Source organism: Mustelus asterias, chromosome 25 (genome assembly GCF_964213995.1).
Source record: "Mustelus asterias chromosome 25, sMusAst1.hap1.1, whole genome shotgun sequence".
In the NCBI taxonomy this organism is placed as follows: domain Eukaryota; kingdom Metazoa; phylum Chordata; class Chondrichthyes; order Carcharhiniformes; family Triakidae; genus Mustelus; species Mustelus asterias.
Window position 1 is genome coordinate 52,186,762 of NC_135825.1, and position 24,960 is coordinate 52,211,721.

Consider the following 24,960-nt stretch of genomic DNA (forward strand, 5'->3'; position numbering starts at 1 on the left):
TCTCCCACCACGAACGCTATAGTTATGCCCCCTTGTAATAGCTCCATCCACCCGGGGAAATAGTCTTTGAACGTTCACTCTATCTATCCCCTTCATCATTTTATAAACCTCTATTAAGTCTCCCCTCAGCCTCCTCCGCTCCAGAGAGAACAGCCCTAGCTCCCTCAACCTTTCCTCATAAGACCTACCCTCCAAACCAGGCAGCATCCTGGTAAATCTCCTCTGCACTCCTTCCAGCGCTTCCACATCCTTCTTATAGTGAGGTGACCAGAACTGCACACAATATTCCAAATGTGGTCTCACCAAGGTCCTGTACAGTTGCAGCATAACCCCACGGCTCTTAAACTCCAACCCCCTGTTAATAAAAGCTAACACACGATAGGCCTTCTTCACAGCTCTATCCATTTGAGTGGCAACCTTTAGAGATCTGTGGATATGGACCCCAAGATCTCTCTGTTCCTCCACAGTCTTCAGAACCCTACCTTTGACCCTGTAATCCACATTTAAATTAGTCCTACCAAAATGAATCACCTCACATTTATCAGGGTTAAACTCCATTTGCCATTTTTCAGCCCAGCTTTGCATCCTATCTATGTCTCTTTGCAGCCTACAACAGCCCTCCACCTCATCCACTACTCCACCAATCTTGGTGTCATCAGCAAATTTACTGATCCACCCTTCAGCCCCCTCCTCTAAGTCATTAATAAAAATCACAAAGAGCAGAGGACCAAGCACTGATCCCTGTGGCACTCCGCTAGCAACATGCCTCCAATCCGAAAATTTTCCATCCACCACCACCCTCTGTCTTCGATCAGACAGCCAGTTACCTATCCAATCGGCCAACTTTCCTTCTATCCCACTCCTCCTCACTTTCATCATAAGCCGACCATGGGGGACCTTATCAAATCCATGTATATGACATCAACTGCCCTACCTTCATCAACACACTTAGTTACCTCCTCAAAAAATTCAATCAAATTTGTGAGGCACGACTTGCCCTTCACGAATCCGTGCTGACTATCCCGGATTAATCCGCATCTTTCTAAATGGTCGTAAATCCCATCCCTAAGGACCTTTTCCATCAATTTACCGACCACCGAAGTAAGACTAACCGGTCTATAATTACCAGGGTCACTTCTATTCCCTTTCTTAAACAGAGGAACAACATTTGCCATTCTCCAGTCCTCTGGCACCATCCCCGTGATGTGGAGATGCCGGCGTTGGACTGGGGTAAACACAGTAAGAAGTTTAACAACACCAGGTTAAAGTCCAACAGGTTTATTTGGTAGCAAAAGCCACACAAGCTTTCGAGGCTCTGAGCCCTCCATCCCCGTGGACAGCGAGGACCCAAAGATCAAAGCCAAAGGCTCTGCAATCTCATCCCTTGCCTCCCAAAGAATCCTAGGATACATTTCATCAGGCCCAGGGGACTTATCGACCTTCAGTTTATTCAAAACTGCCAGGACATCCTCCCTCCGAACATCTATTTCCTCCAGCCTATTAGCCTGTAACACCTTCTCTTCCTCAAAAACATGGCCCCTCTCCTTGGTGAACACTGAAGAAAAGTATTCATTCATCACCTCGCCTATCTCTACTGACTCCATACACAAGTTCCCACTACTGTCCTTGACCGGCCCTAACCTCACCCTGGTCATTCTTTTATTCCTCACATAAGAGTAAAAAGCCTCGGGGTTTTCCTTGATCCGACCCGCCAAGGACTTCTCATGTCCCCTCCTAGCTCTCCTAAGCCCCTTTTTCAGCTCATTCCTTGCTAACTTGTAACCCTCAATCGAGCCATCTGAACCTTGTTTCCTCATCCCTACATAAGCTTCCCTCTTCCTTTTCACAAGACATTCCACCTCTTTCGTGAACCATGGTTCCCTCACTCGGCCATTTCCTTCCTGCCTGACAGGGACATACCTATCAAGGACACACAGTATTTGTTCCTTGAAAAAGTTCCACTTTTCATTAGTTCCTTTCCCTGACAGTTTCTGTTCCCAACTTATACCCCATAATTCTTGCCTAATCGCATCATAATGACCTCTCCCCCAATTGTAAACCTTGCCCTGCCGTACGGCCCTATGCCTCTCCATTGCAATAACAAAAGACACCGAATTGTGGTCACTATCTCCAAAGTGCTCTCCCACAACCAAATCTAACACTTGGCTCGGTTCATTTCCCAGTACCAAATCCAATGTGGCCTCACCTCTTGTCGGCCTATCCACATATTGTGTCAGGAAACCCTCCTGCACACACTGCACAAAAACTGCCCCATCCGAACTATTTGACCTACAAAGGTTCCAATCAATATTTGGAAAGTTAAAGTCCCCCATGACAACTACCCTGTGACCCCCACACATATCCATAATCTGCTTAGCAATTTCTTCCTCCACATCTCTCGTACTATTTGGGGGCCTCTAGTAAACTCCTAACAACGTGACCGCTCCTTTCCTATTTCTAACCTCAGCCCATATTACCTCAGTGTGCAGATCCCCCTCGAAGTGCCTTTCCGCAGCCGTTAAACTATCCTTGATTAACAATGCCATTCCTCCACCTCTTTTAACAGCTTCCCTACACTTACTGAAACATCTATACCCCGGAACGTCCAACAACCATTCCTGTCCTTGTTCTACCCACGTCTCCGTAACGGCCACAACATCGTAGTCCCAAGTACCAATCCACGCCCCAAGTTCATCTACCTTGTTCCGGATGCTCCTTGCATTGAAGTAGACACACTTCAACCCACCTTCCTGTCTACCTTGACCCTGATACCTTCCCCAATACCTCACCACCCTCACTGACTTCCGGGCTACAACTCCTTTTCCCATAGCATCATAGAATCATAGTATCCTACAGTGCAGAGGGAGGCTATTCGGCCCATCAAGTCTGCATCGACTACAATCGTACCCAGTCCCTATCCCCATAACCTTGCTAGTCCCCCTGACCCTAAGGGGCAAGTTACAATGGCTAATCCACCTAACCTGCACACCTTTGGACACTAGGGAGGAAACCGAAGCACCTGGAGGAAACCCACTGGAGAATTGCAAATGTTACGCACTTGTTCAAAGAATGTTACAAGGATAACACCAGCAATTACAGGCCAGTCGGTTTAACATCAGTGGTGGGCAATCTTCCAGAAACAATTATTCAGGATAGAATTAGTCGTCACATGGAAAAATGTGGGTTAATTAGGAAAAAAGACATCATGGATTTCGAAAGGGGAAATTGTGTTTAATTAACTTGCTGGAGTTTTTTGAGGAGGTAACAGCAAGTATTGATGAGGGTAATGCTGTTGATGTGGTGTACGTGGACTTCCAGAAGGTTTTCGATTCAGTGCCATACAACAGACTTGTGAACAGAGTCATAGCTCATAGAATAAAAGGGACAGTAGCAATGTGGATAGAAAATTGGCTGAATAATAGGAAACAGAGAGTAACTGTCTGTGGATATTTTTCAGGCTGGAGAAAGATTTGTAGTGGTGATCCCCCAGGGAATGGTTTTGGGACCCTTGTTTTCATGTGCAGGGAACAATTTCAAAGTTTGCAGAAGTTAAACTGTGAAGAGGACAGTGTAGAACTTCAGAAGGACATAGACAAGTTGGTGCAGTGGGCCAATAGGTCGTAGATGAAGTTCAATTTGGAGAAGTGTGATCCTTCAGGTAAGTCCTGACAAAGGAGCAGCGCTCCGAAAGCTAATGGCATTTGCTACCAAATAAACCTGTTGGACTTTAACCTGGTGTTGTTAAAACTCTTAATTTATTAATCAGGGCATAGAATACAAGAGCAAAGAAGTTATTCTGAAATTATGCTCGACACTAGTTAGACCTCAGCTCGAGTATTGTGTACAGTTCTGGGCGCCGCACTATAGGAAGGATGTGAACACATTGGAGAGAGTGCAGAAGATGTTTGCAAGAATGGTTCTAGGGATGAGAAACCTCACTTATGAGGATAGATTGGAGAGGTTGGAGAGAAGAAGGCCGAGAGGAGATCGAATGGAGATGTTCAAAATCATGAGTGGGCTGGACAGAGGGGATAGGGAGAAACTGTTCCCCCTCGTAAAAGGATCGAGATCGAGAGGGCACAGATTTAAAGTGCTTTACAAAAGAAACAAATGTGATGTGAGAAAAAGCTTTTTCACGCAGAGAGTGGTTTGGGAAGTGTGGAGGAGGCGGGTCCAATCGAAGCATTCAAGAGGGCACTAAATGATTACTTGAATAGAAACAATGTGCAGGAGTACGGGGAAAAGGCAGGGGGAATGGCACTAGGTCATGATGTTCATCTGGAGAGCTGGCATGATGGGCCAAATGGCCTCCTTCTGCGCTGCAACAATTCTGTGATTCTGCTTTGAGACTGATTCATCAGCACCAGAGACAGTTCCAGGAGTATCAGATGTTTCCTGAATAACCTTTTGATGCCTTGCCCAGCATAAACCAGGACAATTAATGATCGCAATGGGCAATCTCAACTATGATTCAACAGGTTCCCGCCTGATGTTTCTACTCATACATGTTCTAGTACTGCGCTAATGATGAGCAAGAAGGATATTTTCCCCTGTCGCTAACTCAGAGACACAGAAATTAGCCATAGCGGCCTCAGACTGAGGTCTGCCAACTGCACTGACTTTGGGCTCTTTTTCCACCCCTCTTGCTCAGTATTTGTGCTGGCAATTAATTCAGGAGGAGCTTGTGAGCTTGATTTTGAATGGGAAAGAAGTTTTCGAAGCTGGGACAAGAGGACAATCTGTATCACTTACACCAGACACGGGGAATTTTCCTCATCTGCAATCCATTGCGTACCGCACGTTCCCACACATACTGTACACAGTGTACAGATAAAGCACTCCGGATGCTGCAGTGCTTCTTTTAGCAATCACGTTTAATTTATATCCTCTGACAGCGAACAATCTCTCTCTGTCTACAATGCCTTGATCCTTCATGATTTTGAATACCTTTATCAAATCTCCCCCTCTGAGGAGAACAACTACTGCTTTTCCAATCTATCCACATAACACAAGTCCCATTTCATAGAATCATAGTGCAGAATGAGGCCATTCAGTCCATCGAGTCTGCACCAATACAGCATCTTACCCAGGCCCTATTCCCATAACCCCATATATTTACCCCACTAATTCCCTTAACCTATACATCTTGGGACACTAAGGGGCAACTTAGCATGGCCAATCCATCCAGCCTGGAATGTGTGGGAGGAAATCGGAGCACCCGGAGGAAACCCACGCAGATGTGGGGCGAAGGTGCAAACCCCACACAGTCACCCAAGGCTGGGACTGAACCCGGGTCCCTGGCGCTATGAGGCAGCAGTGCTAACCACTGTGCCGCTGTGCCAGTAGTAGTTAGAAATGGTCCAGCCCATTTTTTTCAAGTGCTATGTGCACAAGATTGGGCTTAAAAACGCACCCAAAAAACAGATCTGCAACTCTTTCATTTTCACGCTAGCTGGACACTTCGAATCATTCTCGTAAAGTTCTGCCCTGGATCTTAGTTCATCTCCCCTGTACAGTTCCAATGTGTGGAGATGCCGGCGTTGGACTGGGGTAAACACAGTAAGAAGGAAAGACTCGCATTCCAACCATTATTTTGTAAATTGAGTTTGTGTGTTTATATGCCCCGTTTGTGAACACAACTCCCACTTACCTGATGAAGGGGTAGTGCTCCGAAAGCTTGTGGCTTGTGCTACCAAATAAACCTGTTGGACTTTAACCTGGTGTTGTGAGACTTCTTACAGTTCCAATGTGTCAGGTGATGGCCAGATGTTCAAATTTCAGCTATCTCAAAGATTTGTAAATTGTGTCTTTTCCCTAACTTTAGAATCCCTACAGTGCAGGAGGCCATTCAGCCCATCAAGCCTGCACTGACAACAATCCCACCCAGGCCCTATCCCCGTAACCCCACTTATTTACCCAGCTAGTCCCCCTGACACTAAGGGGCAATTTAGCATGGCCACCTGCGCATCTTTGGACTGTGAGGGGAAACCGGAGCACCTGGAGGAAACCCACGCAGCCACGGGGAGAACGTGCAGATTCCGCACAGACAGTAACCGAGGCCGGAATTGAATCCGGTTCCCTGGCGCTGTGAAGCAGCAGTGCTAACCACCGTGCCACCGTGCCACCCTATTTAAAATCCAACCGCTGTGGTGCGATTTGAACCCTTGTCCGTAAAGCATAATCTGGATGATTAGTTCAATGACATTCCCAGTATTCCATTGCTCCCCTTTATTTCCTATCTCCTCACATCATTTTACATCCGCATTTGTTACTGTCTTATTCTGTGTGTCTGGAGAGACTTTATAGTCTAATAAGATACTCTCATAATTTCCTTCGAACAGAAATCAAGCATCTCTATTTAATTCCAGGCATTAACACATTTTGATTCTTGGCCCTTGGTCCCTTAGACAATGATTTATTTCAAAGATATTCCACTAGATTATTGTACCTGACTTCCCTTGAAATTTTTAAATCGCTTCAGCCAAGGTTTTGAGCTGTTTACTGTAACTCTGACAACATTTTAAATACAGTAAAAAGTTTCACAACACCAGGTTAAAGCCCAACAAGATGGACCTGTTGGATTTTAACCAGGTGTTGTGAAACTTCTTACTGTGTTTACCCCAGTCCAACGCCGGCATCTCCACATCATGACATTTTAAATAAACAGCTCCTATTGTGCGCGAGATCTATAGTTCAAGCTGTCATCAGGTCGAGTTAACTCCCTTTTTGTGTTGTGGGCGAGCCTAGTTCAAAGTAGCTCTTGTTCCTTTAGAACAAAGAAGAACAAAGAAAATTACAGCACAGGAACAGACCCTTCGATCCTCCAAGCCTGTGCTGATCTTGATGCCCTAACTAGACCAAAGAACCTTCTGCCCTTAGTCCATATCCCTTTATTCCCTCCCTATTCATGTACCCATCCAGATGCCTCTTATATGTTGCTCATGTGCCTGCTTCCGCCACCTCCTCTGGCACCTACCACTCTCTGTGTGAAAAACTTCCCCCGCACATCTCTCTTAAACTTTCCCCCTCTCACCTTGAACCTGTGCCCCCTTGTAATTGACACTTCCACCCTGGGAAAAAGCCTCTGACTATCCACCCTGCCTATGCCTCTCATCATTTTGTAGACCAGGTCTCCCCTCAGCCTCCATCTTTCCAGTGAAAATAATCCTAGTTTATCCAACCTCTTCTCATAGTCAACACCCTCGAGACCAGGCAACATCCTGGTGAACCTTCTTTGCACTCTCTCCAAAACTTCCACATACTTCTGGTAGTGTGGTGACCAGAACTGCACAAAATACTCCAAATGCGGCCTAACCATGGTTTTATAAAGCTGCAACATGATTTCCCAACTCTTGTACTCAAATTGTCTCCTTGGTGAGTGAGCAGCTCTGCCTCTGACACAGATCAAGGTAACATTTACACAGAATCGATGGGCAAAATCTTTCCAAAAAATGAGAATGTGTTGTTTCAGAGAAACCAGCTGGTTTTCTCTCCCTGCCAAAGAAAAATCAAGGAGGCGTGTTTCACGCTGTAATACAGAGGGGCAGTATCTCAACACTCTGACAAAACCCGGCTGCTCAGAGATCAGGCGCCATCTTTAAATGGTGCCCTGATCAGAATCTGAGTAAACCTCCCTCTCCCAGTCCACCATGGAGATCTCAGGGGCCCCCCTCCCCGCTCCTATCAGAGTCAACACTTCATCAGAGTCACCACCCCCCTCCTCAATCATTGGCCCCTTCTCCGCCCCCTCACACGCCCCATCCAAAACAATTGCCCCTTCTCCCCAAAGGCCCTTCAATCATCAGCCCCTTCTCCTCACTCCCCAAAACATCAGCCCCTTCTCCCCACCCCCCCGGACATCAGCCCCTTCTCCCCACTCCCCAATCATCAGGCCCTTCTCCCCACTCCCCCAATCATCAGCCCCTTCTCCCCACCCCCCCAATCACCAGCCCCTTCTCCCCACCCCCCGAACATCAGCCCCTTCTCCCCTTCCCCCCCAAACACCAGCCCCTTCTCCCCACCCCCCCGAACATCAGCCCCTTCTCCCCACCCCCGATCATCAGCCCCTTATCCCCAACCCCCCCAATCATCAGCCCCTTCTCCCCACCCCCCCCCGATTACCAGCCCCTTCTCCCCACCCCCCCCGAAGATCAGCCCCTTCTCCTCACCCCCCCGAACATCAGCCCCTTCTCCCCACCCCCCAAACATCAGCCCCTTCTCCCCCCCCAATCACCAGCCCCTTCTCTCCCCCCCCAATCACCAGCCCCTTCTCCCACCCCCACCCACCACTCCGATCATCAGCCCCTTCTCCCCCCCCAATCACCAGCCCCTTCTCTCCCCCCCACAATCATCAGCCCCTTCTCCCACCCCCACCCCCCCTCCGATCATCAGCCCCTTCTCCCCGCCCCCCCCCGCCCCCCCCCCCGCCCCCCCGATCATCAGCCCCTTCTCCCCACCCTCCTGATCATCAGCAACTTCCCACCCCCTCCCCAGTCTGAGCCACTGCCTAGCCGAGTCCCTCTTCCCCGGAGCTACTCCTGCCTTTGTGCCCCGGGGAGACCCCCACAACAGATTCACGTCAAGGTGAAGCTTTTCAAGAAGGGAGACCAGCTACAGCTGAGAGTCCTCACAGGCTGAGAGCCACTCTTCACTCTGCTGTCACAGCGGGACCGCCTGGTGAATGTGCCTCTCTGTGAATCCCCATATTCCTCTTGTCCATCTGCCCACCTTCCTCGCCAGCCGGGTACAGCCACAAAGTTGGGAATTGCACCGAGGTCAATGATGCCTTCGGAATTTGGACCTGCAAACGGCAGGACACAGTGACTCAAGCTGGACGGTAAGGGAGCAATCCTCCACCTTCCTTCCAGCTCCACTTTCAGGGGAAGACGCGCTGACCTTACCTACAGCCGGCAGCCCGAGGTTTGCCGTTCCTGCGGAGAATCCGGTCACGTGGCAGCCAGCTGCGGCATTGCCACCTGCAAGAAGTGTAAGCGAGAAGGACATCAGGCAAAGGACTGCGAGTGGGTTAGCGCTGCAACCTGTGTGGAAGGGTAACCCCATCCCCACAAGGCCAACCCCAAATGCTGCCTCACTTATGCACAGGCGACAAAAACCAAGAAGGGCTAAGCAGACAGAACTGCGAGCGTGAGTACCGTCAAGGAGGTTTGTAAACCACCACCCATCAATGTCTGCAGAGAGCAATGTCTGCTAAAGGAGGGCAGACGGAGAGAGAGAGAGAGGAAGGAAAAGAGTGAAGCAGCAGATCGCCAAATAGCAGTACCATCCGCTGAACCTGGCACTTGTCAGCAGGCCGAGTCACTGGAACAGGAACCAGCAGAGGGTCAACCGGTGAAGAAAACCAAAACAAAGAAGGAGCCAAGAAGGGACTAAGTCACTGCCCAGACAGCAGCGTGAGGTGACTCCTCTCCCATCCCACACAGGCACTGCTTATCTTTTGATTTTTTGATTTTGATTTTGATTTGATTTGATTTATTATTGTCACATGTATTAACATACAGTGAAAAGTATTGTTTCTTGCGCGCTACGCAGACAAAACATACCGTTCATAGAGAAGGAAAGGAGAGGGTGCGGAATGTAGTGTTACAATCATAGCTAGGGTGTAGAGAAAGATCAACTTAATGCGAGGTAAGTCCATTCAAAAGTCTGACAGCAGCAGGGAAGAAGCTGTTCTTGAGTCGGTTGGTACGTGACCTCAGACTTTTGTATCTTTTTCCCGACGGAAGAAGGTGGAAGAGAGAATGTCCGGGGTGCGTGGGGTCCTTAATTATGCTGGCTGCTTTGCTGAGGCAGCGGGAAGTATAGACAGAGTCAATGGACGGAAGGCTGGTTTGCGTGATGGATTGGGCTACATTCACAACCTTTTGTAGTTCCTTGCGGTCTTGGGCAGAGCAGGAGCCAGACCAAGCTGTGATACAATCAGAAAGTGGTTGTATGGTGCATCTGTAAACGTTAGTGAGTGTCGTAGTCCTCTGAGAAAGTAGAGGCGTTGGTGGGGCTTTCTTAACTATAGTGTCGGCATGGGGGGAACCAGGACAGATTGTTGGTAACCTGAACACTTAAACCTTGAAGCTCTCGACCCTTTCTACTTCGCCCCCATTGATGTAGACATGGGCATGTTCTCCACTACGTTTCCTGAAGTCGATGACAACCTCCTTCGTTTTGTTGACATTGAGGGAGAGATTGTTGTTGCCGCACGAGTTCACCAGATTCTCTATCTCATTCCTGTACTCTGTCTCATCATTGTTTGAGATCCGACCCACTACGGTGGTATCATCAGCAAATTAGAAAATCGAGTTGGAGGGGAATTTGGCCACACAGTCATAGGTGTATAAGGAGTATAGTAGGGGGCTGAGAACACACTCTTGTGGGGCACCGGTGTTGAGGATGATCGTGGAGGAGGTGTTGTTGCCTATCCTTACTGATTGTGGTCTGTGAATTAGGAAGTTCAGGATCCAGTCATAGAGGGAGGAGCCGAGGCCCAGGCCACGGAGTTTGGTGAGTTTTGTGGGAATAATGGTGTTGAAGGCTGAGCTGTAGTCAATAAATAGGAGTCTGACATAAGTGTCCTTGTTATCTAGGTGTTCCAGGGTTGAGTGCAGGGCCAGGGAGATGGCATCTGCTGTGGACCTGTTGTGGCGATAGGCAAACTATAGTGGATCCAGGTCGTCCGGGAGACTGGAATTGATTCGTGCCATGACTAACCTTTCGAAGCTCTTCATAATGATGGATGTCAGAGCCACCGGACGATAGCCATGAAGACACACTGCTTGGCTTTTCTTAGGTACTGGGATGATGCTTGTTTTCTTGAAGCAGAAGGGACCTCAGATTGGTGTAAAGAGAGGTTGAAGTTGTCTATGAATACCTCCGCCAGCTGATCCGCGCAGGATCTGAGTGCACATCTTTGGGCAAAGGGGAGTAAAGACGATATCTTCAGAAGGAGTGGCAAAGCTCCAGGGAGCTGGAGGAGGAGACGCTTAAGCTGCAAAACATTGGAAATAACAGAGGCCAACTCACCCTGCCCTTTGATCTCAAAGTGAAGAGGCCGGCACGCCCCAGGTCTGGGAAGCCGGGACTTGAAAGGTCCCTGCGAGGAATAGATTGGAGAACTTCTCTCACAGACAACAATCGAAACCTTGGTATTGGCATGAAAACGCCCCTGTCCCCGGTGTCACCCAGGCAGAATGTTCTCAAAGGGGCAGTTCAGGCCTCTTTGACATCTTTCCCTGAACACCAAGGCCTGGGCAATGGGGCCGATTCTCCCATCCCGCTGATGTTTTAGCACAGTGGCCCGGGAGATTTAAACGGTGCCCGATCCGTGGGATTCACGCTGGGTGTCCAGCCCCGAGCATGTCTCCCAACAATGGATTTCCAGCGGCGCCAGCTCCGCACCGATTTCCAACGTGCAGCTGTATTAGATACGCAGGGGACAATTTGAATTAATTTAAATGGCATGACCATGGATGTCTCCAGGTCCGCTAGCCTCTACCGCCCCCCCACCAGGTGTACCTCACTCCGGGGGACATTACTTTCCACTTGCGGGGAGCTGGCAGCCCAACCCACTGAAACGAATGGGGGGGACAATCGAGGTCACCCCCAGAAGATTAGGCGCCGGGGTCTTCACCCCAGGCATTGGTACCTTGGCAGTGCCAGCCTGGGCCCCCAGAACTGCCCAAGGGGCAAAGTGCCAATGCCCAGGGGGCACCTTGGCACGGCCCATCGGGCATCAGGCAGTGCCAAGGGGGTGGGGCCTAATGGGAGATGGGGCATAATGGGTCTGAGGGCCTGATGGGGGGCTATCGGTGGGGGTGCGGGGGATTCTGCAGTCGGGATCGGTGGGGGAGGGAGGCCATTGATGTCTGGGTCAGAAGGGGATGGGGAGGGGCAGCGATGTCCGGGTCAGAGGGGGATGGGGAGGCCAGCGATGTCCGTGGGCGGTCGGGAGAGGCGGGGGGCATGGGGTGGGCAGGGTGGGGGGGGGGCAGCGATGTCCGGGTCAGTGGGAGAGGGAGGCCAGCGATGTTCGGGTCAGAGAGGGAGAGAGCCCAGTGATATCTGGGTCAGTGGGGGATGGGGAGCGTCAGCGATGTCCGGGTCAGTGGGGGATCGGGCGGTCAGCGATGTCCGGGTCAGTGGGGGATCGGGCGGTCAGCGATGTCCGGGTCAGTGGGGGAGAGAGACCATCGATCTCCGGGTCATTAGGGGATGGGGAGGCCAGCGAGGTCCGTGTGAGGTCGGGAGAGGCGGGGGGCAGCGATCTCCAGGTCAGTGGGCGATGGGGAGGCCAGCGATGTGACGTCGGGAGAGGTGGGGGGCATGGGAGGTTGGGGGGGGGGGCAGGGTGGCAGCGATGTCTGGGTCAGTGGGGGATGGGGAGCGTCAGCGATGTCCAGGTCAGTGGAGGAGGGAGGCCAGTGATGTCCAAGTGAGTGGGGGATGGGGAGAGCAGCAATATCCGGGTCAGTGGGGGAGGGAGGCCAGCGATGTCCGGGTCAGTGGGAGAGGGAGGCCAGCGATGTCCGGGTCAGTGGGGGATAGAACAAAGAACAAAGAACAATACAGCACAGGAACAGGCCCTTCGGCCCTCCAAGCTTGCACCACTCATGTGCCCACTAGACCATTCGTTTGTATCCCTCTATTCCCAGTCTGTTCATGTGACTATCTAGATAAGTCTTAAACAATCCCAGCGTGTCTGCCTCAATCACCTTGCTTGGCAGTGCATTCCAGGCCCCCACCACCCTCTGTGTAAAATACGTCCCCCTGACATCTGTGTTGAACCTTGCCCCCCTCACCTTGAACCCGTGACCCCTTGAGTTCGTCACCTCCGACCTGGGAAAAAGCTTCCCACTGTTCACCCTATCTATGCCCTTCATAATTTTATACACCTCTATTAGGTCGCCCCTCATCCTCCGTCTTTCCAGGGAGAACAACCCCAGTTTACCCAATCTCTCCTCATAGCTAAGAACCTCCATACCAGGCAACATCATGGTAAACCTTCTCTGTACTCTCTCCAAAGCCTCCACGTCCTTCTGGTCGTGTGGCGACCAGAACTGGATGCAGTATTCCAAATGTGGCCTAACTAACGTTCTATACAGCTGCAACATCATATGCCAACTTTTATATTCTATGCCCCGTCCAATAAAGGCAAGCATGCCATATGCCTTCTTCACCACCCTCTCCACCTGTGCTGCCACCTTTAAGGATCTGTGGACTTGTACACCCAGGTCCCTCTGTGTGTCTATACTCCTGATGGTTCCGCCATTTATTGCATAGCTTCCCCCTACATTAGATCTACCGAAATGTATCACTTTGCATTTATCTGGATTAAATTCCATCTGCCATTTCTCCGCCCAATGTTTCAGCCTATCTATATCCTGCTGTATTCTCTGACAATTTTCATCACTATCCGCAACTCCAGCAATCTTCGTGTCGTCCGCAAACTTGCTGATCACACCAGTTACATCTTCCTCCAAATCATTTATATATATATCACAAACAGCAGAGGTCCCAGTACAGAGCCCTGCGGAACACCACTAGTCACAGACCTCCAACCGGAAAAAGACCCCTCCACTGCTACCCTCTGTCTTCTATGGCTAAGCCAGTTCTCCACCCATCTAGCTAGCTCACCTTTTATCCCGTGAGATTTAACCTTTTGCACCAGCCTGCCATGAGGGACCTTGTCAAACGCTTTACTAAAGTCCATATAGACGACATCCACGGCCCTTCCCTCGTCAATCGTTTTTGTCACCTCCTCAAAAAACTCAACCAAATTTGTGAGGCATGACCTCCCTCGTACAAAACCATGCTGTCTATCGCTAATGAGATTATTCAGTTCTAAATGCGCATATATCCTATCTCTAAGAATCTTCTCCAACAACTTCCCTACCATGGACATCAAGCTCACCGGCCTATAATTACCCGGGTTATCCTTGCTACCCTTCTTAAATAACGGGACCACATTTGCTATCCTCCAATCCTCTGGGACCTCACCTGTGTCCAGTGAAGAGTCAAAGATTTCTGTTAGAGGCCCAACAATTGCATCTCTCGCCTCCCTGAGGAGTCTAGGATAGATGCCATCCGGCCCTGGGGATTTGTCTGTCTTAATGTTTCCTAAAAACCTAACACGTCCTCCCTTGTAATTGAGCTTTTTTCTAACGGGTCAACACATCTCTCTGAGACAATACCAGTCAACATGTCCCTCTCCTTTGTGAATACTGATGCAAAGTATTCGTTTAGGATCTCACCTACTTCCTTTGGTTCTCAGCATAATTCCCCTCCTTTGTCCCTGAGAGGTCCGATTCTTTCCCTAACAACCCTCTTGTTCCTAACGTATGTATAAAATGCCTTAGGATTCTCCTTAATCCTGTCTGCCAAGGACATTTCGTGACCCCTTTTTGCCCTTCTAACTCCCTGTTTGAGTTATTTTCTACTTTCTCTGTATTCCTCCAGTGCTCCATCTGATTTTAGCTGCCTGGACCTCATGTATGCCTTTTTTTCCTCTTTGATTAGACCCACAATTTCACTGGTTATCCACGGCTCCCGAATCCTACCTTTCCGATCCTTCCTCTTTACAGGCACATGCCTGTCCTGCAGTCCTATCAACTGCTCCTTAAAAGACTCCCACATGCCAGATGTGGATTTACCCTCGAACAGCCCCTCCCAATCAACAGCCACCAAATCCTGCCTAATCCAGCTGTAGTTAGCGTTCCCCCAATTCAGCACCTTACCCATAGGACAACACTCATCTTTTTCCATTACTAAAGTTTACAGAATTGTGGTCACTATTTGCCACATGTTCCCCCACTGAAACTTTGATGACCTGACTGGGCTCATTCCCCAGTACTAGGTCCAGTATAGCCCCCTCTCTAGTTGGACTGTCAACATATTGTTCCAAAGAACCTTCCTGTACGCATTTTATAAATTCTTCCCCATCCAGGCCCCCAGCCCTGAGCGATTTCCAGTCCATGTGAGGGAAATTAAAGTCTCCCACTACAACAATCCTATTTTTTCTGCACCTGTCCAGAATCTCCCTACATATCCGTTCCTCAACTTCCCGTGGGCTGTTGGGTGGCCTGTAGTACACCCCCAGCATAGTGACTGCGCCCTTCCTGTTTCTGAGCTCCACCCACAGTGACTCGTTACCTGACCCTTCCAAATTGTCCACCCTCTGTACCGCTGTAATATGCTCCCTAACCAGCATTGCTACTCCCCCACCTCTCCTAGCCCCTTCTCTGTCTCGCCGAAAACACTTATACCCCGGAATATTCAGCTGCCAGTCCTGTCCTTCTTTTAACCAAATCTCCGTCACTGCAACCACATCCAAGTTCCGTGCCAGCATTAAGGCTCTAAGCTCGTCTGTCTTGCCCGTGACGCCCGGGATGGGGAGGGCAGCAATGTCCAGGTCAGTGGGGGAGGGGGGCCAGCGATGTCCGGGTCAGAGGGGATCTGGAGGTCAGCGATGTCCGGGTCAGTGGGGATCTGGAGGTCAGCGATGTCCGGGTCAGTGGGGATCTGGAGGTCAGCGATGTCCGGGTCAGTGGGGGATGGGGGGTCCAGTGATATCTGTGTGAGGGTGTGGGGGGGGGGGGGGGGGGGGGGGGGGTGGGGGTTGTGGGCGCAGGGTGAGGTGAGAGGCCAGCACTCAGGCCAGTGATGCCCGTGGGGTGTTGAGGCCAGTGATTTTAATGCTGGGAGGACTTGTTTAGCGATCTCCCAGAGATGTGCGTATCCGCGGGGTCCACTCAGCGCGCCGATTCCAGCCGGAGAGGCTGGAATCGGACATTTGGACCGATTCACGCCCGTGACCTCTGCAGTGCATTTTGAAAACCTCACTGAAAAAACCAGCGCGATTTACTCCAGTTTTCACGCAAATTCGACTCTTCGAATTTTTTGGGGGAGAATTCCAGCCCCTATGTATATGATGAAGGGGCAGCGCTCCGAAAGCTCGTGATTCCAAATAAGCCTGTTGGACTTTAACCTGGTATTGTGAGGCTTCTTACATGTGTATATGGTTCAATCTACAGAACATGGACTGCAGTGATTAAAGAAGGCAGCTCACCACCACCTTCTCAAGGGCAACTAAGGATGGGTATGAAATGCTGGCCTAGCCATGGACACCCATGTCCCAGGAATGAATAAAATAACAGCCTGCAGATAATCATCTCTCTTTGGGAAAGAACAGAGCAGCAGTATGGCAGCATAGGCATGCGTTCCTCTGCCGGAAGTGACTCAGCACATCAACAGGAAGGGGATGAGTCTGGGCTGGTTTGGAGCTGGTTTCTGATCAGTTTAATCGCTCCTCTATTTTAACTGCGGGTGAGAGTCGAGGGGAGTGGGGATCAAGCTCCAGACTCTGGACTGTGTGAGATTGACCCTGCGTCAGGCTGGGGAGTTGCTGCAGTTTGCTGTTAATCTCTGTTACTTCCATTTACACCGGTGCCTTGAACATTACGCCCTGATGGCAACTCCAATTGAAGAGATTATTAAAACGATCGACTCCAAGATAGTTGTGGGGATCGAGATCACAAACGGCAGCAAGCACTTTGATCTGACTTCAGCAGCGTAAGTATAAAGAGCTTGGTTATACAGCCTCAAACTGAAGGTGGGAGCAGCTCGTTATAGAATTATTCTCCTCTCCCGAGTTATACTTGTCGAGCTCAGCCCGCCCTCCCTGCTTGTAAAGTATGAACAGTTGTATTTGCTGCCTCTGGCAATGTACAGGGCTGTGCGGAGCAGAAAATTGGCAGCAATTTACAGAATTCCTAAATGAAATGTAGTGAGACCACATTTGGAATATTGTGTGCAGTTCTGGTCACCTCACTATAAGAAGGATGTGGAAGCGCTGGAAAGAGTGCAGAGGAGATTTACCAGGATGCTGCCTGATTTGGAGGGTGGGTCTTATGAGGAAAGGTTGAGGGAGCTAGGGCTGTTCTCTCTGGAGCGGAGGAGGCTGAGGGGAGACTTAATAGAGGTTTATAAAATGATGAAGGGGATAGATAGAGTGAACGTTCAAAGACTATTTCCTCGGGTGGATGGGGCTATTACAAGGGGACATAACTATAGGGTTCATGGTGGGAGATATAGGAAGGATATCAGAGGTAGGTTCTTTACGCAGAGAGTGGTTGGGGTGTGGAATGGACTGCCTGCAGTGATAGTGGAGTCAGACACTTTAGGAACATTTAAGCGGTTATTGGATAGGCACATGGAGGACACCAGGATGATAGGGAGTAGGATAGCTTGATCTTGGTTTCAGATAAAGCTCGGCACAACATCGTGGGCCGAAGGGCCTGTTCTGTGCTGTACTGTTCTATGTTCTATGAAATAGTTGCAGTTGGATTCTCGCCGCCTCTATAGTTTTTTTCTCACCTCACCAGCACTGTTTCTATCAACTTCTTTGATTCCGTCACACTAGTTGGTGGGGTGTGAGCTGGGAGCAAGGGAGTCTGATGGGATCTTAAATGAGGGGTGAGCAGGGCATGGTGGGGGTCTGATAGGGTATCGGGAAGGGGAAGGACGGTATGAGCTGGGAATGAAGGGGTCCCGGGGTGGGCGGGGGGCGTATTGGAGGGTGGAATGGGAGTGAGCTGGGAATGAGGGGGTCTGGGGAAGGGGGGGTATTGGAGAGTGGGGTGGGAGTGAGCTGGGAATGAGGGGGTGGGGGGGGGGTATTGGAGGGTGGGGTGGGAATGAGCTGGGAATGAGTGGGTCCGGGGGGTGGTATTGGAGGGTGGGGTGGGAGTGATCTGGGAATGACAGGGTCCGGGGGGGGGGGGGGGGGGGGAACGGTATTGGAGGGTGGGGTGGGAGTGAGCTGGGAATGAGTGTGTCTGGGGGACGGTATTGGAGGGTGGGGTGGGTGTGAGCTGGGAATGAGTGGGTCCGGGAGGCAGTTTTGGAGGGTGGAGTGGGAGTGAGCTGGGAATGAGGGGGTCCTGGGGGCGGGATTGGAGGGTGGAGTGGGAGTGAGCTGGGAATGAGTGTGTCTGGGGGACGGTATTGGAGGGTGGGGTGGGAGTGAGCTGAGAATGACGGGGTCCGGGCGGGGCGGGGGGGGGGGGGGGGCGGTATTGGAGGGTGGGGTGGGAGTGAGCTGGGAATGAGGGGGTCCTGGGGCGGTATTGGAGGGTGGGGTGGGAGTGAGCTGGGAATGAGGGGGTCCTGGGGCAGTATTGGAGGGTGGAGTGGGAGTGAGCTGGGAATGAGGGGGTCCTGGGGCGGTATTGGAGGGTGGAGTGGGAGTGAGCTGAGAATGATGGGGTCCGGGAGGGTATTGGAGGGTGGAGTGGGAGTGAGCTGGGAATGAGGGGGTCCGGGGGGCGGTATTGGAGGGTGGGGTGGGTGTGAGCTGAGAATGATGGGGTCCGGGAGGGTATTGGAAGGTGGAGTGGTTATGAGCTGGGAATGAGAGGTTCCAATGGGATGTTGGTGGGTGGAGGTGGGGAGTGGGTGAACTGGGAACAAAAGGCTCCGATGGGATGTTGGTGGGCGGGGGGGGGTATGAGGTGGGAATGAGGGGGTCCGGGGGGGTTATTAGTGGGTGGGGAATGGGAATGGGTGAATTGGGCACAAGCGGGCAGTGTTCGGAATTGAAACCTGTTTGTTGTTTCTTGGTTAGTCCAGAATTCTGAACCATAAAAAAAGGGCGGGAAACATTTCCCAATTCTTGTAATTTAAATAAAAGTCAAAGTGATGGCAATGCGTTAATCAGCAACTGTGTGGCGAGGTGTACATTTCTTCACAACTTTGCTGCCTTGCAAGTCAGGCTAAGGACTGAGGGAGCTCAACTCTGTTCAAACCCGGACTCAGTGACTGCTGTATAATGTGATTAAATCATAAAGAATGTGTTTGTTTTGGCAGAAAGCAGTTGTGTGTCCCTGTTTGACCAGGAAATGGGGGATGGGAAGCATTGCAATCTCTCAGCACTTGGCAGAGGAGCGAGGGAGGGAGGGGGGAAGCGAGGTAAGCATGAGAATGCTGCCTTGCATGTAAGGAAACTTGGCACTGAGAATATTGGCATGCGCGTCCACGTCAGCCCCTGAGGGAATAATCGAGACAAAGATTCATCTTAAAAGGTGGCACGAAAGGGGAGGGAGCCAGTATTCAGCTCAGCATTAATGGTGCTGAGTTCTCGGATGAGGAGTTTGGCAGGTGGCTGTTACAATATCAGGCAAGACTGATTTCTGCCCTTCATAGAATCCCTACAGTGCAGAAGGAGACCATTCAGCCCATCGAGTCTGCACCAAAAAAAATCCCACCCAGGCCCTATCCCCACAACCTTGTGCATTTACCCTCGCTAGTCCCCCTGACACGAAGGGTCCATTTAGCATGGCCAATCCACCTAACCCACACATCTTGGACTGTGGGAGCACCCAGAGGAAACCCACGCAGACGCGGGGAGAATGTGCAAACTCCACACAGACAGTGACCTGACGCCGGAATTGAACCCAGGTCCCTGGCGCTGTGAAGCAGCAGTGCTAACCACTGTGCCACCATGCTCCCTGGGAATGGAAGAGTCCCTTCGCTCTCCTTTGAAATACTGCCATGGGAATTTTTACATCCACATTGTCGGGATAAATTTCCTTTTCTGTTACACCCAGGCTGAGGAAGGTAGGTCACACCTGACTTTATAGATAAATCACTGTTCAGTGTGCTACAACAACCAGTACAGTCCAAGGTTTGATTGTTGATCTATCCAAAATTACCCAATCTAATCAGAGGTAGCAATTGAGATTATTGTTGATGTGCGCGCATTTCTTCCAGGTGCTCCAGTTTCCTCCCGCAGCCCAAAGATGGATAGGTTAGGTGGATTGGCCATGCTAAATTGCCCCTTTGTGTCAGGAGGTAAATAAATGGCATTACAGGGATTGGGCCTGGGTGGGATTGTTTTTGGTGCAGGCTCGATGGGCTGAATGGTCTCCTTCTGCACTGTAGGGATTCTATGATTCTATCTCTTCTATGAATCTATCTCTTGGCCAATATTTAGTCTCCAATCAGTAAAGCAGGTTTGTGGGATCTGGCTGCGTGAAAATTATTTTCAACATGACTACACTTCAAAAAAGTATTTCATTGGCTGTCGAGTTCTTTGGAAAATCCTTAGAAAGCCTGTACGTAAGTGCACATCACCCTTTCTCTTCGCAAACTTTGTTCAGTTTTTTTTATTGGGTTGTGATATTTTTACACATGCGACCTCTCATTTTGCAGGACGTATGCTGAATGCGGTGTTGCACAAAGTCCACCACCACCCACGATACAGAAGGATAAGAAAGGAACATGTGTGTTCATCAAGACCCCATTTTCACTCTACGGCTGCGCTGGGGTCCTCAGTTACACCTTGGGCGACCACCAGATCTCCCTCCTGTTTTCCAATCCCTTTGATTGCTTCAAATATGACACCGAGTTTTCTCTGCACATCCCTGACACGAAAACAACGACTAACCGAGATTTGTACAACAAGATGTACACACAACTGCATGAATCTAGCTCCTTCACAAAAGCTGCAATCGGAAGAGGGAATTCAGCATTGCAACTCAATAAAGATGGGATGGAGATTTCAGCGACCATGTCAAATGTGCATCACAAAGCTATAATCAAATTGGAGGTCCGAGATCATCTCTCTTCTCCGTACAAGCCCAATAATTAAAAGATACCACCATTGGAAAAATACACTCGTCCCGAAACCTTAAAATCTCGCCTGAGGTCAACGGACCTTTCCATGGTCCGCCCCCCGCCCACTCCGATTCCCAGGGTGACCGGAACGGTAAAACTCTGGCCAGTGTCTCAAAATTCCATCACTTACTTTCATGGAGTGTTTTATTTTTCTTATTTTCTAGTGCTATGAAATCCACACCAAAAGTAACTGGTTGTCATAGGACTACAGGGTCCAATTATATGGAATAATAGTGTCAGGATTTGATTCAAGTCCAATGTCGTAAGGATTCTGTGCATTCTTCATAAGATCACTATGCTATCCCCCACTTGCTAGAAAAAGAAGCATTAAGTATAATTTTTGGCTTTCAAAGGTTTCACCATTTTTTATAGAATCATAGAATCCCTACAGTCAGAATGAGGCCATTCGGCCCATCAAGCCTGCACTGACAACCGTCCGATCCCAGTCCCTACCCACATAACCCTGTGTATTTACCCTGCTAATCCCCCTGACACTAAAGGGCAATTTAACATGGCCAACCCACCTAACCTGCACATCTTTCGCACTGTGGGAGGAAACCAGAACATCCGGAAGAAACCCACGCAGACACAGGGAGAACGTGCAGACTTTGCCCAGACAGTGACCCGAGACCGGAATCGAACCCGTGTCCCTGGCGCTGTGAGGCAGCAGTGCTAACCTCTGTGCCACCGTGCCGCCCCATGCGGTCATCAGTTCACATTACTGACTGATCGTTGACATTTTACAATTCTTGGGCCATATATAGGCAGACCTGTTAGTGCGAGCCGATTGCAAAGATGGCCACTTACGTTGGGTGGGATTCTCCAGCCGCGCCCGCCCCAAAACTGGAGAATCCCGCACAAGGTCAATGGACCTTTGCATGGTCAGCCCCCTGCCCGCGACAATTTCCATGGCGAGCGGGACTGGAGAATTCCCCCCATTATCTGCACAGCCGATACGATATAAACTATCACCAATCAGAGTGCCATGTTAATGCTGATGCATTATCACACTTAACTTTACCTGATGACACCAACTAGTTTTACGAATGTTCTTTATTTTCCGCTGGTAGATCATTGGCCTGAGACAGCTTCTCAAGTTCAGAGACGTAGCAAAATTGATCCTGCAATGGGGAAGATGGTGAATGTGGTTTTAAAAGGAACAACAGCTGGAATGCGTTGTATACATCCTGATTTGAAACGATGGCCGCGATTCTCCCAAAAGTGCTGAATTGGCGGGAAAACTGTCCCAGATCATGACGTTCTGTCAGATCAGTTTCTCACCTGAATCTCCGCAGAGGTCCCAGTCGTGTTTCTCATTCAAAGCTTGGCGGCCAGTTCACGCCAGAGTTTGACAGTTCTGGAAGTCTGCACATGCGCAGTGGTCCCGATCTGTCAGTCTCCCCGATCCCTGGCCAGCCCGGGACCCCCGCAGTGCTGCCCCTCCACGGCCCGATCGCGGCCCCCAGAACGATTCCCGGGCCAGCCCGATGTCCAGCCCACCCCTCCAGCAGTGGCAATCACCCTCCCCCCCCTCACCCCAGCAGAAACCCCACCCCCAACCGGCGCTGACTCCACCCCCCCCCGCCCCGGGGTCAGACTCCCCCCCGGAGATAGGTTTCACCCCGGCGAACCATTCACCCCCCCACCCCGCAGCCCATCCCAATTGCTAACCTTCCTTTATCCTAGACTGATCCTGTCTGCAGTGTGGCAGTGGAACCTCCCACCCTCAGCGATTGCCCCTATGCCCCGCCCACAATAGGCCTTGCCCTCTTGGCACTGCCCGATGCCCAATGGGCAGTGCCAAAGTGCCTCCTGGGCATGGGCACTTTGCCCCTTGGGCAGTGCCAGGGTGCCCATGCCCAGGGGGTACCACGCCCCTGCCGCCTGACCCACTGGGGGCCTCGATTGCTCCCTCCTTCATTCCGGTGGGGTCTCCCGCTAGCTCCCTGAATGTGGGGGGCTAATCTGAACCCCTCCGGAATGAAGTACTCCTGAAAGGTCCCGATAATTAACTAGTATGCATATTTAAAACAGATTATATAAAGATTTAAATGACTTACCTGCCTTCCCCCGTCGGTTTCCAGTGTGGTCCGACCGGCGACTGTTCTCCCGCTCTGGGAGATGCGCATGCGTTCCCGGCACATGCGCAAATCCCTGTTCAAGGCCGCAGACGCACGTCTCCCACCGCGACCCAACAGAAAAGCTGCGGGTCACAATGGGAGAATGGTGCTGTCTCTCGCCGATGGGAAACATGTGTCTAGGAGGCCAGAGAATCTCGCCCATACACTCCATGCAAGCCAAGCATCCCCTCTGAGACTGCACCTTGTATTGTAGCATCGGTCAGGGTTTACATGTTAAGACCCAACTTCCAACAAGGAGCCTTGCAGCTGCTGTAGAATCATCCAGAGTAGAAGAGACCCTTCAGCCCATCGAGCCATGAGCTGTGTTGTCACCTTCCCCTCATATATATAGTCTAAAGAATGTATCACATTGTAGCAATAAAAACAGAATCCGGTGAATGTCGATGATCATTAAAATATGAGTTGCGTTAACAAAAAAGATACAAATCAATTTGGAGTTGAAAGCTTGAGGGTTTCATCATGTTTAGCAATTTAATCATAGAATCCTACAGTGCAGAAGGAGGCCATTCGGCCCATCGAGTCTGCACCGACCGCAATCCCACCCAGGCCCTACCCCCATAGCTTCATGCAGTTTGATAAAGTTTGATTTTGTGCCGGTTAACTGACAAATTTCAATCGGTAAATTGCCTTTCCTCTGCCTGTCTCTGTTCTTTTCAGTTGTTGTATATTGACCTGAGTGGGTTCGTCATCTGTAGTCCTTTTGGTATCTTGTCTGCTTTCTTGCATCTTTGTAGAAACTTGACGTCCAACGTCGGCATCTCCACATCATGTTTCAGTAGAGCAGACAGGACAAAACAAATTCGGTCATCTTTGGGTTGGCTTACGTCAGTGACTGGTTTATGCACATTTCCTGTCTTCACATTTTCACAGTTAAACTCTTGCAATCATTTATTAGAAACTAGTCTGTAAATCTCTGCTTATGCAACGCAATCATTGAGGATGTTTGTAACCCTGATATATCACTGCATTTTTGTAAAAGAAGCAATGTTGGAGATAAAAACAGCTGTTGATGGGACATGGAAAGAGTTAAAGATAGGTTAATGTATTGGGTTTGACCTTAAACTCTTCAACTGGTTAAAAAGTCTCAACCCTGAAACGTTAGTCTATTTTTACACTGAGCTGTTCCTTCCAACATTTTCTTTTTGTACTTTTCCAATAAAAACATCTGGTGAATATCATATGTTTGTGTGGTTAATAATGGGACATTCCAAGTTGGTTAAGTGTTTGAGTTCTGTGACTTGTAATCTCATACCTGTTCTCCTGGGAGTTGATAGAACAATTCTAGCTTGGAGAAGATGAGAGATTCGATAGTGGTATTCAAAATCATGAGGGGTCTGGAGCGATTAGATAAGGATAATGTTCCCTTTGGGAAAAGAGCAGAGAAAATGATTGGCAAAAGACTCAATGTTGACATGAGGAAAAGTGTTTACCCAGCACGTGTTTAGGATTTGGAATGTGCGGCCTGAGAGTGTGGCATTGGGAGATGCAGCCAAGGCTTTCAAAAGATAATTAGAAACATAGAAACATAGAAAACTACAGCACAAAACAGGCCCTTCGGCCCCACAAGTTGTGCCGAACATATCCCTACCTTTTAGGCCTACCTATAACCCTCCATCCTATTAAGTCCCATGTACTCATCCAGGAGTCTCTTAAAAGTCCCTAAGGAGTTCGCCTCCACCACCACTGACGGCAGCCGATTCCACTCGCCCACCACCCTCTGTGTGGAAAACGTGCCCCTAACATTTCCCCTGTACCTACCCCCCAGCACCTTAAACCTGTGTCCTCTTGTAGCAGACATTTCCACCCTGGGAAAAAGCCTCTGAGAGTCCACCCGATCTATGCCTCTCAACATCTCATATACCTCTATTAGGTCTCCTCTCATCCTACGTCTCTCCAAGGAGAAAAGACCGAGCTCCCTCAGCCTATCCTCATAAGGCATGCCACTCAATCCAGGCAACATCCTTGTAAATCTCCTCTGCACCCTTTCAATCTTTTCCACATCCTTCCTGTAATGAGGCGACCAGAACTGAGCACAGTACTCTAAGTGGGGTCTGACGAGGGTCTTATATAGCTGCATCATTATCCCTGGACTCCTAAACTTAATCCCTCGATTGATAAAGGCCAGCACACCATATGC

General features: G+C 50.0%; 1 protein-coding gene across 1 annotated transcript; it reads left to right on the forward strand.

Moving 5' to 3' along the window:
* The first annotated feature begins 16,274 nt into the window (after nucleotides 1–16,274).
* Nucleotides 16,275–23,999, forward strand: LOC144479174 (uncharacterized). Its single transcript, XM_078197779.1, has 2 exons — nucleotides 16,275–16,578; nucleotides 20,218–23,999. The coding sequence occupies exons 1-2, from the start codon at nucleotides 16,475–16,477 to the stop codon at nucleotides 20,654–20,656; spliced, it is 543 nt and encodes a 180-aa protein (XP_078053905.1). The 5' UTR covers nucleotides 16,275–16,474; the 3' UTR covers nucleotides 20,657–23,999.
* The last annotated feature ends 961 nt before the right edge of the window (nucleotides 24,000–24,960 follow it).